At 49.3% G+C, this 12,734-nt stretch overlaps 5 protein-coding genes across 5 annotated transcripts; 2 read left to right on the plus strand and 3 right to left on the minus strand.

Moving 5' to 3' along the window:
• Positions 1 to 412: 412 nt before the first annotated feature.
• N7518_003720 (uncharacterized protein) lies at positions 413 to 1,613 on the plus strand (the record flags this gene model as incomplete). Its single annotated transcript, XM_057184647.1, has 4 exons — positions 413 to 429; positions 477 to 682; positions 750 to 1,064; positions 1,117 to 1,613. The coding sequence occupies 4 exons, from the start codon at positions 413 to 415 to the stop codon at positions 1,611 to 1,613; spliced, it is 1,035 nt and encodes a 344-aa protein (XP_057046097.1).
• Positions 1,614 to 2,507: 894 nt separating this feature from the next.
• On the plus strand, positions 2,508 to 4,400 carry N7518_003721 (MDR family MFS transporter; the record flags this gene model as incomplete). Its single annotated transcript, XM_057184648.1, has 4 exons — positions 2,508 to 2,717; positions 2,766 to 2,841; positions 2,892 to 3,202; positions 3,258 to 4,400. 4 exons carry the CDS (start codon positions 2,508 to 2,510, stop codon positions 4,398 to 4,400), a joined length of 1,740 nt encoding a protein of 579 aa, XP_057046098.1.
• Positions 4,401 to 4,989: 589 nt separating this feature from the next.
• On the minus strand, positions 4,990 to 8,524 carry N7518_003722 (CDC5/polo family serine/threonine-protein kinase; the record flags this gene model as incomplete). The annotated part of the gene is made up of 3 exons (XM_057184649.1): positions 4,990 to 7,657; positions 7,711 to 8,153; positions 8,210 to 8,524. 3 exons carry the CDS (start codon positions 8,522 to 8,524, stop codon positions 4,990 to 4,992), a joined length of 3,426 nt encoding a protein of 1,141 aa, XP_057046099.1.
• Positions 8,525 to 9,865: 1,341 nt separating this feature from the next.
• On the minus strand, positions 9,866 to 10,960 carry N7518_003723 (DUF1295 domain protein; the record flags this gene model as incomplete). The annotated part of the gene is made up of 2 exons (XM_057184650.1): positions 9,866 to 10,193; positions 10,257 to 10,960. The coding sequence occupies 2 exons, from the start codon at positions 10,958 to 10,960 to the stop codon at positions 9,866 to 9,868; spliced, it is 1,032 nt and encodes a 343-aa protein (XP_057046100.1).
• Positions 10,961 to 11,464: 504 nt separating this feature from the next.
• On the minus strand, positions 11,465 to 12,460 carry N7518_003724 (uncharacterized protein; the record flags this gene model as incomplete). Its single annotated transcript, XM_057184651.1, has 1 exon — positions 11,465 to 12,460. The coding sequence occupies one exon, from the start codon at positions 12,458 to 12,460 to the stop codon at positions 11,465 to 11,467; it is 996 nt and encodes a 331-aa protein (XP_057046101.1).
• Between the last annotated feature and the right edge of the window lie 274 nt (positions 12,461 to 12,734).

Raw genomic sequence — 12,734 nt, forward strand, 5'->3', positions numbered from 1 at the left:
GCAGGGGAGCAAAGGTATGCCTTAGCAATGGAGGTTGGACATAGAGAGAGGAGCTTGCGGGCATCAGGACATCAAGACATCGAGAGATGAAGTGAAGGTGGTATTTCCTTGAACGAGAAAACAAGGTCCGGGCTAAAGAGTAGGGGTCCGGTATGATATTATATATCAAAGGTGTCATATATCATCATCTCCAGGGCTCCAAGAAGCCGCTTATAAATCCAATATTGGGTCCACTTCAAGACTGCGGGGTATAAGATGGAGAGATCAAAACTTGTTCTTTTTTGATTGGAAAGCAATATAAAACGTCATTTCCAAGGCTATCTAACCCCAAGTATCTTGTGTCTTCCATTCAAAGTATTCAAGTGAACCTGTAACGCCGAGCTTCCCACTTTCATCCCCTTGGATATACAAGATGACCAAATTATTCATGTGAGACTCTATCTCAATTTAAAACCTAAGCTCTAACAACTCCATAGTACCGGTGTCACAGGCTACATCGGCGGTGACTCTCTAGCCACACTTGTTGCCAACCACCCAGAGTTCTCATATTCCGCTCTTGTTCGGACCACCGAAAAGGCCGAACAAGTGAAGGCCCAGTACCCATTTATCCGAATCGTAATCGGAGACCTGGATGATTCAGCTTTACTGGAGCAAGAAAGTGCCGCCGCGAACATCGTGCTGCGTAAGTATCCAACTCGCCACCGAGGCGAGGAGCATACTATCCGCATTCTGCTAACCCTGCAAAACAGACACTGCAGATGCGTCAGATCACGTGGGAGCCGCGAAAGCCATTATTGCCGGCCTGGTAGCCGGCCACAGCAAGGAAAACCCAGGCTACTTGCTACACACCGGAGGAACTGGCATCCTGTCCTGGGAGGACAGCGACAAGAACGAATACGGAAATAGAAGCGAGCACGTGTACGATGACTGGGATGGAGTGGATGAAGTACTCAATCTGCCAGATCACGCATTCCATCGAAATGTCGACCAGCTCGTCCTCCAGGCTGCAGCCCAGCATGCCGATGTGCTCAAGACGGCACTTGTTTGTCCGCCTACGATCTACGGTACGCATTTCCAGCAACGGAAAGAAAGAAACCATTTACTTATTTTCAGCAGGCAAAGGAAGAGGTCCGGTTAATCAACGTTCGCGCCAGGTGTACGTATTAGCGAATGTGACGCTCCGTCTCAAGAAGGGCCCGATAATCGGTGCCGGCCAGTCACTGTGGAACAACGTTCACGTCAACGACCTGAGTGACGTCTATGCTCTACTAGTTGACGCGGCGATTGCGGGCCGAACTGATGACGGGCTCTGGGGTCCTAAGGCCTACTACCTTACTGAGAATGGGGAACACTGCTGGGGTGAGCTAGCCAAAGCTACAGCAGAGGCAGCCACGAAGCTGGGGTACCTGCCAGAGGCAAAGACCGAGGTACTTGACCCTGTTATCGCTAAGCAGTACGGAGGATTTGAGTCTCTTAGTTGGGGGATGAACTCTCGTGGTCGCTCACAGCGGGCACGCAAGATCCTGGGATGGAACCCTTCGCGGCCTAGTCTGGTGGATGAACTACCGGAGATTGTTCGTGGCGAGTGGGAGCGACTGCAAAATGCTTCCTAGAGCAGTCGTTTGACATGTCTCTTCTTTGTCTCAGAGCATGTTGATTGGAATTGGTGGGTTTGAAGTGAAAGAATGCGGGGTGACCCCGAGAGTTTGCTGGGTCTTATATCCCGATCAGCATAGAATGGGGGATTTGATGCGAGACCTAGCTATTTAAATGTTGACCGGGGACATTTCAACTTGGCTAGAGCCAGATCTTCAGAATCGAGACATGTTTCACCCCTCGACAATCAAGCATTATGGCTTGGGCTTTCTAGAGTGACACAAGTGTAAATACCAGACTCGAATCGATCCCTCGAGTATTTAAAGCCTGGTCTCGTATAATAAGGCGCAGCAGCGTTTTCAGCCTTGAATAAGCCAGCCGGTGTAGGGATAGTCGGGATTGAGATCCCATCAACTCAGCCTGGGACAATCATAATCCCGACCAGCGGGCTGCATAATACTAAAAGAGGAAGGAGACAGGACTGATGCATAATCATGGTATTCATGCATTCACCCGGCCCCGACTGGTGAGACGGCGAAATATTGCGCCGACTGTTGACAAGCCAACTGGGCTGATGCAGCCAATGACTGCCAGCCATATCCAACCCAATCAGAGCCATCCTAGAGACCCTTGAGACTAATCTCGCGATTATAACGCGAGGATTCAGGTTATAGCCAGCGGAGTCGGAATTTCTGGATCACGACGGAGCAATATTTCGCCCTGTTCTAAATTGTATATGGGATTTTGCCAATTCCGCGTGGCGTGGACATGTGTTGTACTCGATACTGTTTATCTATTTACCATGCAGATCCCCATTTCAGGTTCTTTTTTTTTCTCTAGTAGCCACTTATGCTATTATTAACATTCCATTCATCTGATCGCTAGATTGCCATCGCCGTTGATCTATCGCCATGGCGGACTCGGATTTCCCATTCTATAGACCCGGAAGGTCCGAATATGCCGATAACATGAGCAGAGCATCTACAGACGTGAAACGGAAAAGAAATGTCGACGAGGATAAATTTGCTTTGGGTCGGGGAGGAAAACTAGTCTTCTTTACATTGTCTGTTCTCACCTTGATGGCCGCTTTGGACGGGACTTCACTATCGGTTGCTTTACCTGTGAGTGCGTCAACAAAAGATTTGATATGTTGAAACTTACCGGGCTAGGAAATTGCAAAAGAACTCAATGGAACGGCTATTGAAGCTTTCTGGAGTGGAACTTCGTTCCTGTTATGCTCAACAGGTATGTGGCATTATGTTACGATACGATCAAACCCTTTAACCTTGCCATAGTATTCCAACCGAGTTTCGCCTCCTTCTCGAATATCTTCGGCCGTCGACCCATGATCATGATCTCCCTTATATTCTTCTGTGTCGGCGCTATAATCGCAGCAATCGCCAACAATTTCACCTACATGTTGATCGGTCGTTCCATCCAGGGTGTTGGTGGAGGCGGTCTTATATCCCTAAGCGAGGTGATCATAACCGATCTCGTCCCTCTGCGATGGCGCGGTCAGTACTTCGGTATCCTCAGTGCAATGTGGAGTCTCGGATCCGTGACGGGGCCTATCCTCGGTGGTGGATTCTCGGAAAATGTGTCTTGGGTTAGTTGAGCTAATCTATTTAAGCTCCGCAAGTATTCATGCTAACTACGAACAGAGATGGATCTTCTATATCAACTTCCCATTCATCGGAGTCGGCGGGATTCTCGTCATCCTATTCTTGAACCTCAAGCTTGCCCCCAGTTCATTAATCGACAAGCTCCGTCGCATCGATTATTTCGGTACCACCTTGTTCGTCGGAAGCGTGTCATCCTTCCTGATCCCCCTCAGCTGGGGTGGCATTTCATACGACTGGAGCTCATGGCACACACTTGTACCGCTTTGTGTCGGAGGCGTAGGGCTGGTAGTTTTCGGATTCTACGAGTACTACTTCGCCTCTGATCCTATCGTCCCGCCTGTGATATTCCAGAACCGCACGGCGGTAGCTTCGTTCATTGGGAGTGTTTTGCAGGGCTTCATCCTATGGTGTGCCCTCTATTACCTCCCCATGTACTACGAGGCAGTGAAGGAGTACAGCCCCATTATCTCGGGCGTTGCTCTATTCCCCGAGACATTCACCGTGGCTCCGAGTGGGATGGTAGCCGGCATCCTGATCACCGTAACGGGCCGTTACAGATGGGCTATCTGGCTCGGATGGGCTTTTTCGACTGTCGGGCTGGGCTTGATGTGTCTGATCAAGGTGGATACCAGTATGGTCGGCTGGATCTTCCTCAACATCGTGCCCGGCCTTGGATTGGGCATCCTCTTTCCGTCTCTCGGTTATGCAGTGCAGGCCTCGGCGGACCCGGAGAACCTCGCTATTGCGGTTGCCATGTTTAGTTTCTTCCGTGCTCTCGGCCAGGCTATCGGTGTTGCTGTCGGTGGTGTTGTCTTCCAGAACCGCATGTTCACTAACATCTCCAGGTATGCTGGTTTGGCTCCTATGGCCGAGGCATACAGCAAGGATGCCGCGGGCTTGGTCCAAGTCATCAAGGCGATGGCAGATGGCGCTGATAAGGCGAATCTCAAGGAAGCCTATACGGACAGTTTGCGCACGGTGTGGATCGTCTGCTGTGGGGTGTCTGCTGCGGCGATGGTGATCAGCTTCTTCACTGAGCATTATGACCTTGACCGTGCATTGGAGTCGAACCAACGCCTTCGTGAAGAGGATGATGATGATGAGTCTATCAACAGTCTGAAGGACTTGGAGATGCGGGCAGAGCGGAGAATTGTCACGGAGCCCCGACCTTGGGCGTGGTAGTGGATGCTTGTCTGACATGATTAATGGAGGTCTATAATATATAGAGTAATGGCATTTACTGATGTTGATAATTGAAGTTCATTCTTAGCTACAGACGGTTCTCTTGATCAAAGTCTTGATCCCTTCGTCTCTCCCTCGTAGTCTAGTGTATCTATTTTCAATAGGTGGGATTCATGGACAATATATACATCGGTGGGATCTTCGATTACTGGTATTGGGCGGTTTTCGAATGTGACGTTGCCGGGGCTCTTTTACGGCTAAAAGCGTGGGAAAGCTGTAATAAAGAAACTATACAATACGCAGGATCCCGAGGAGCAAGCGGGTTTAAGCATACGGAATAGAAAGGACGGACGCCACATGGGGCAGTGACACGAGACAGTGCGAGACATGTACATTTCTGCAAGTAGCCGAAAAAGAAAAAAAAACGCTGTGATACAACGATATCGACAACCTGGAAGCTGAACTTCAAACATTCGTGATCACATCCCACAAGAATAAACATAAAGGATCACATCACAGAAACAAAAACGAATGGTCGTGACATCGTAAAGTGGCCATGGTAAATAGCAGAAGGAGAAAGGAGATTGGATCAACGACCAAGTGCACGTAGCCGGTCTTTGAGTATCTGCATTTCTTTGTCATATTCCATCCCGGCCGGCTTTGTCACCCGGTTATCTTTGATCATCATAGAGCGATAGCGACCATCGCCATCTGGTGCTCCAACAGTCACCCAGACAAACTTCGTTCCGGAGCTATTGGGCTGCGAACGCTCCTGCGTTCCTTGCCAGAACGCTTCGTCGGGTACGGATTCATCAGCAGAAGCGGGGTCAACCGAGGGCGCACGACCCCCAAGTCGCCCGAATTCAATCCAAACTCTGAGGGTATCTTTGATGAAGGTGATTTTCTGAACGAAGGCATTCGCATCGAGGATGTCCCGGATGCGGTCTTCGGTCGAATTGATGGAATCTCCGCCCGCAATGCTGAGGAACGTGGCAGCCTCGTCGGAGGCCACAGCCCGGGTGTCGAATCCTGCTGGGTGCATCTTGCCTTTTGCGGCGAAGTATCGAGCGGCGGAGGCCGAGAGATGGTAGAAGTCGACCCAGGGGGATGAGCTACGGGTGCGGCCCGGCGAGATCACTAGCTTTGTGTGGTCGGGGAAGTTGAACTGGAAGGCACCATCCCCGAAACCCCAGATACCGACATTGCCCAAGCGCTGGTAGAACTTGACAAACTGGGCACTGTTGTGTTGAGGCAGGTCTTCATCCATAATCCCCTCGTCACCATGTCTACCAAGGGCTCCGATCATGTATTTACCGAACTGATCCACAAGTTTCATCCGCTTGATTTTCTCTGCATCGGCTCGTTCAATCTCAGTTCCTGTGTTGGAGCGAGCTCTCATTGCTCTCGGGCCTTTGACATCAAACAGTGAGGGCGATATTAAAGCTCGTCGGATGCCGCGGCATCCTAGCAAGTCATCATCACAGTTCTCATAGAATTCAACCGAGTTTCCAGTGCGAGGAACTAACTGATCAGCCTCGGAATAGTAAATCGGTTTTTGCTTGCCATCCACGACGCTACGCGCTTTACGGCGGATATGTCTCTCGCCATCTCGAAGCACGACACTCGTCGCTGGCTGCCCGTTTTCTGCCTTGAAAACACATCCAACACTGCCATCATCTAGAACATACCCAATACCATAACGATTGGTATAGTCGACCCATTTGATGACATAAGCATGGGGCTGTTTTCGTGCTCCCCCTCTGCGCCTACTTGGTGCGTGGTCGACCAGGTTGGTCAGCATGAGACGCAAGTCAGTGTTGACATCGGTCAACGAAGTCCTGGGTAGAAGCTTGCAGACATCTGCTGTGTGAAATATAGGACTAAGCCCCAAGCTAGAGCGTGCTCTAGTGCCAGCCGTCTTGCCATCAGACCGAGCAGTACCATTGGAGTTTGATCGACCATGTCCATTAGATTCAGAAAACTTCGACTGTGCCAGTGAAGATGGGCTGGCTCTCCCTCTGTCGCCTCGTCCAGCAGTAGTGTTCAGATCTGCTTTGGATATAGACCGTAGGGATTTCTGATTGGCGATCACATTTCGCTCCTCCAGCCTAGCGGTTGGTTGCCGTTCTCTGGTTGAAATGGAAGGCTGCATCAACTCCTGGTCAGCAGCTGCCAATCTGCGAGACTGAGAGCGTGTTTTGCCTACAGTCAAGCCTGATGGCATGCTTGTGGATTTGGCTAATCGTGGAGCAATATCCTTGTCCTTGCTACGCAGCGTTGCTGTCGTTGTCGCTGCTTGGGTTGCGGATGCCATCCTTCGTGTCCGGATAGGACGCTCTGCGAGCCCTCCAATTGGCACTTCCACAGCGGGCAGAGGTTTTGGCTCGGCTTTTGGACTATCTCGATATGGCCTGGAGGACAGAACAGCAGGATCGGGGACTACAGGTGCCCTCCGAGGAGAGATAGGTGGCACTCGAGCTTGCTGTCGTAGCGTTGCGGCATGGCTTTGTCCTTCCATTCGGCGATGTTGAGCAGCGACGAGAGCGGCATTGGTCCGTGACGCTGCCATAGGGTTGGGACGAGCAGAAATACTCCGATTGGACATAGTGCTGCTTTTAAGCGTCGACTCCTCAGGGCGCATTACCTTTCGGGACGTCTCCAAAACACACCAGTCTCCATCCAGGTCTTGGGGCCATCGGTAAACATAATCCGGCGACAAGGGTATTACAGGTCGCAGACCTCTGGAATCCTCCACATCACACTCAGAAAAGGCCGACTTTGCGCAATTTCTCCCAACAGATTTCCGAGCGGTCCCGTCAGGCTTGCGTCCCACGCCGCAGAGTGAGTAGAAGGCCGCTTTGCAGGAATGATATCGCTGGGCGGGGTCGTCCACCTGGTACACGTACGCGCGGAGCTTCTCATCCGAGTCCAAGCCGTACCCATGTACCACAGAATCGCCTTGAGGTGAAGCGTCCCTGAGCCATACTGGCTTGTTGAATCGGCACGAGGGGTCTAGTTGACGAGGAATGCAACCCTCGTACATGTTAAAGAATGGGTGCTCAACAATATCGTCTGGGTCTGGTCGCTCCTCGTCCACCAGGTTCAAGCAACGACTGACTAGATCTTTTGCTTCCTCGGGGATGTAGTTGCTGGACTCTGATTCATTAGGCCAGACGTAAGTCAGATTCTGGACTTTTTTGTAAACTTCATCTTGGGTTTTGGATTGAAAGGGTAAGTATCCGGCGAGCATGGCAAAGCTAAACGCGAACATTAGTTCAACGACTTCGTAGAAATATCGCGGTGTTCTTACCATATTACGCCCACGGACCAAATATCAACTTTCTGTGTATGCCCGCCTTTGCTCTTGTCCAAAACTTCGGGGGCGATATAGTTGGGTGTGCCGCATAGCGTGTTCCGTCGCTTGGCATCCTTGTCGGACATAATCATAGCCGCCAGACCAAAATCCCCAACCTTGATGTTCATGTTGTGATCGAGGAACAGATTTCCCATCTTCAGGTCACGATGAGCGACAAAGCGTTTGTGTAGGTATTTCACCGCTGCGCAAAGCTGAATCATGTACCGGCGCACTTCTGGCAAGCTAAAACAGCGTCGTTTCCGAAACATGTCCATCACCGAGCCATTGGGACATAACTCCAGGACGACATAGGTGCTGGATCCGAAAGCGAATGCACGGTAGAACTGGACGATAAAAGGATGACGCATTTTAGAATGAATCTGGAGTTCGGTTCGAAACTGCGACAAAAGTTTAGGTACTGTCAAATGCTTGGTCCGTATCCGGAAGCTCGTACCTTCTCCTCCATCTTTTTTTGAGACATCGCTGACTTGACAACCTTCATGGCATACACCCGGCCATTTCGAGCCAATGTACCCTCATAACAAACAGCAAAACCGCCTTTCCCTAAGAATGCGCCTATCGAGTATCGCTCACCGCCATCTTCCGGCTCTGAGACTATCGACGGTGGCGGATCGGCGTAGCTTTTGGACGTTGCAAGCTTCTGCTTGTTACTCGGAGGCGGAGCATTTTTATCGAACGGTTTGCGATCAATCGCCACCTTCGGCTTGATCATCTGGTTCGTCGTGCGCGGGGAGAGGGCCTCCATCATTGGCGGGTCGTCTTGTTATGACAGGCGAAGTAGGAGAATATCACTAGCTGAACGCGTGTAACGGAAGGGGTATCGCGCATAAAGATCATTAAACAGTGACCATGTGACGGTCTGCAAAAGGGTATCAAGTTCGGGCAATATTGGTATCCCTGCAACGACCAAGTTAGACCTCAGTTGAGAGCTGAGCACAGATAGAACTTACCAAAATGCAAAGCGCTAAAGAAACAAAAATGTACAGAGCTTCAAAAATGTACAGAGCTTGGAAAACAAATAACGACACCTCAATCGAGGGTTGGGGAAGGATGGTGAATAAATAGTCGGACCATAACAGTTTGCTCAACGCGGTAAACAATAAACACTGGCCGTTGGCCCGTGTGGTGTGGTCACGTGAGCCCCGTTGCCAACGCATTGTCTTCGGTAGACACATACCCACATAGTGGACATGTGTAGATTTGTCTAAAAATATGAAGATATTCGATTTAGCAAGAGACTGTTTGGCTTCAATCTTGATGTGTTTCTAGGGCTTTATATTAGGGTTGACATCAAGAAATGAAGTACATAAATCTCAGCCGCTAATTTAACTTTACGACCACGAAGTACTGTACATATATCCTTGCACTTTTATTGGCTCTTAAGGTTGCGGCTATAGTTCTCTTGAAGTTGATCGAATTGGTGTTTATCCCCAGCCTTTAGAATATATCTTACTGTTGTACAACATATACATATTCTCTATACTAAATTGTCAACAAGCCTGACTCCAGTGGCAATTCATTAGAATTTGCCCTAGTACTTCTGGCATTGACCGCTCTTTCACACCGCCGATCTATTCCTACACCCCGCGCAGGGCACGCGTGCGCGATGATGCGCGTAGTATAGTATGAAGTTTCCTATTGGCAGGGGAAAAGCGGGTCTCGGGCCTTCCCATGTACATACTGGGGTGCAAACCCTGGAATACTAATGAAATATGACTGTACAGCGGGAGATCGTACATAAACCTTCTCAAAAGCTTAAGCTTAATCTTACCTAGTATGTACATTGTACAGAGTTTATATGTCAAAATTGCAGCCTATGCAGCGGCCAGGTCCCATGGAAACGGTTTGAGAATATGCAGGTCTAGCGTTCAGCTTTTACTAAAGTGGATAGACAACAACCAAAAAGGGGAAGCCCACTATCCCAACGGGCTGGTTTATGACTAAATATAGTTAAAACCATCTCACTGCCCACAAATTTTGGTATGGATAGATAGGGAATTCAGCAATAATGTTGGTATGTGGATCAAATCCTGATGTTTAGTCTCCACAACCCAGCCATCTAGGCACATGTCTTACTAGCATGTCGTCATTACATATCATAAACCCCTCTCAACCATTCCTCGGCCACCACGCCAATAAAACCGCAACCAACAACGGCCAATGTCCATGGATTCGCCAAGTCCCGCAAATTTGGCCAGAAACTGTTCTTCTCTTTCTGCCACTGTTGCAGCTGCCTATACTTATCTGAATCCTGAGACTTGTAGCGCTCCTCCTGGCTAGCCTCAGCCTCCTTATCGCCACCCACAAGTCGAAGGAATAGGTAGTTCGTCACAGGTCCCAGTATGACAACTGGATTAAATGGACCAGCCATGTTAAGTAGGGCAAAGGAGAAATGGACCAAAGTATCTCCAAGGTAACTAGACAAGCATCAGTCCATGTCATCGAACGCAAAGGGTGATATATATATCACGAAAACTTACTTCGGATGCCGCACCAAACTCCAAACCCCATGTCGACACAAATCCGTCCGTTCTCGTCGATGCAGTGCAAGCTGCGTATCTGCCATAGCCTCCAACGCAAACCCAGCAGCAAAAAGCCCAACACCAAGTGCTCGAACAACATTCACCCCGTCATTGCCTATCGGGAGCGTAGCTCCACCCATAGTGAACGGGACCGTGAACGGCAAAGAGATCACACTCAATACAACAGCCTCCGGGAAAAAAACCCTCATGAATCCAAGTCTCCAAAAGTTCCGCTCTTTTTTGGCTGCGTCGTACCGTGCATCATCTGTCCCGCGGGACAATGACCGGCACGCGATCCGGGCAAAGAGTCTCACGCCCCAGATAGTAACGCAGCTTAGCAGAACCCTTTCCGACCATGGTAGAGCCTCACAAGCTTCTCTGAATGAGATGTCATGTTTTAAAATCGGGTGCCCGATGGCGGTCCACCAGGCATTGAGGACTTGGGCGGAGGGCCAGAGCCAGTCTTTGAGTTCGACTCTGTCTGTTACTTCGGCTGCGAGGTATGTTGCGAGTGAGAGGCTATAATATAAACTGAATGACGGTAGGAGAGTTGATTTTAGGATTCCTACGTCACCGGGTGTGATGTTGTTTCTGAGGGGTGGGGAGTGGAGAGCGCTAGAGGCCTGGTTCTCTAGGGCAGAGGGAGGAATGAAAAATGCCATTTGGGACACGATCTGGATTATTGGAGGGTTGGCTACAAGGTTAATTAATGTATTGTGACTTGGTTGTCGTTTGGTGCTGCTCAGATGTTGATGTCAAGATTATGTAATGGTCAAACGGCTAAACTTCCGCACGGCCCAGTAAAACACGTGGGGCCCCAAATTGGGTTACAAACAATGCAAACACTCTAACTAGGAGCAACTATAATGGACATCGTCTCGAAGCATTCTTCGGCAAAAACCATGACAAGCGCTAGACAGTCACGATTTCAATTAGCTATATGACCATGGGCGGAGGCCATGGGAATTTATACCATGTGCGGTCTAGTAGAAGTACTTTAAACTGGAATTGGCTTGATATATCGCTGCGGTTGAGGTAAGTGAAACGGATTGTATGGTTTGCCTGATCCTAAGATATTCACCAGCCCTTGATTCTTTCTAGAGATGAATCTTTAAGTGTATTGGATTTGACTATGTACATCGATGCTCATGAACCACATTGCCGATTTAACTGGCAACTTGAGAACCTGTACCCGCTTCTGCTGCTTTAACTGCTCTCTGATAAATAGCGACAGTTCCTTCAGATACTACAAGCATCTTTTTGAGTTCTTCGAGCTCTTCTAAGTCCTCTTCGTTTTGAGTCCTTGTTTTCCAATCGTCCACTTCGGCGCGCGCATCCTCAAGCTTTCCCCGCAAGCATGCCATTTCCGCATGCACCAGGTTTTCTCCCTCTAGCCTATGATCTGCATCTTCCTGCAGTATATAAACACAAGATGACCTCGCTTGCGCCACCTCAAACGCATCTCCATCAAACGCATCAGGCCACCCATTTTCAAGGTACATCTCCCTTAACGAAAAAATTGACCCGTCCCATTCCAGCCCGGTGTTCTCCCCACTACCTGGAATCCATTCCAAAGAGTGATACCATTGCAAGATATCCTGAAGAACTACCTCGGCATTTCTGTGTGGAATATGCTCAAAGCTATTCCGATTCAACGACTGTGGTTCTTTCGTCGGATGACCTTCAAGAGCGGGATCGGTTGTGTCCCAGCTCTCCTGATCAATAATCCAAATGACATGTCGGCGTGCATCATATAAAATGACGCTGCCATGGTTACCCAGCCTGGTCAATGGTGTGACCCAGGGCTGAATATACGGGCCATTTTCATCCTCGAAATTCGGATCTGAGGGATCCCCATAAAATGGGTCGCGGCTTTGTTCGGCTTGCTCGATATCTCTAAAATCGGTAAACTCGCCGATTTGAGAGAAAGCGTCTTTCCCCGCAGCAAGCGGATCAATATATGGTAGGATGCTGTAGAGATATTTTATTGATGAGTCCAGGCCGAGTTCGTCATAGGCAGCCTCCAGGTGGGTTAGGTTGTGTGGCCCGCGCCTAATGCCTGCGCGTTGAATATAGCGCATTCTGGAAAGTTCTTCATATATCTCAAGCATGAGATCCGCCACTTTCTGGAGACGTGCTTTTTCCGAGGTGAGCGTTGTCATGATGAGGGGGCTAGCATTGATAATGGATGTTCGGTATCGATGCACTGGAAGCGCTATCAGAACGATGAAAGATACCACACAGATGAAAGTGCGGAATCTCATGGCAAGAAGATATACGATGAGATATAATGCCAAAATCCAAGAGCTGGCGATGGGATAATACGCTAGTAAAGCTTGATCCATGAATATATTCGCAGATTACGGAATCAAGGCGGTGAGAGAATAAGAACCCTGGGTGGTTCGCTCTCTGAATATTAGTTGCCATGGAATATTT

The sequence above is a fragment of the Penicillium psychrosexuale genome (genome assembly GCF_028828465.1).
Source record: "Penicillium psychrosexuale strain IBT 29551 chromosome Unknown utg000002l, whole genome shotgun sequence".
NCBI lineage: Eukaryota > Fungi > Ascomycota > Eurotiomycetes > Eurotiales > Aspergillaceae > Penicillium > Penicillium psychrosexuale.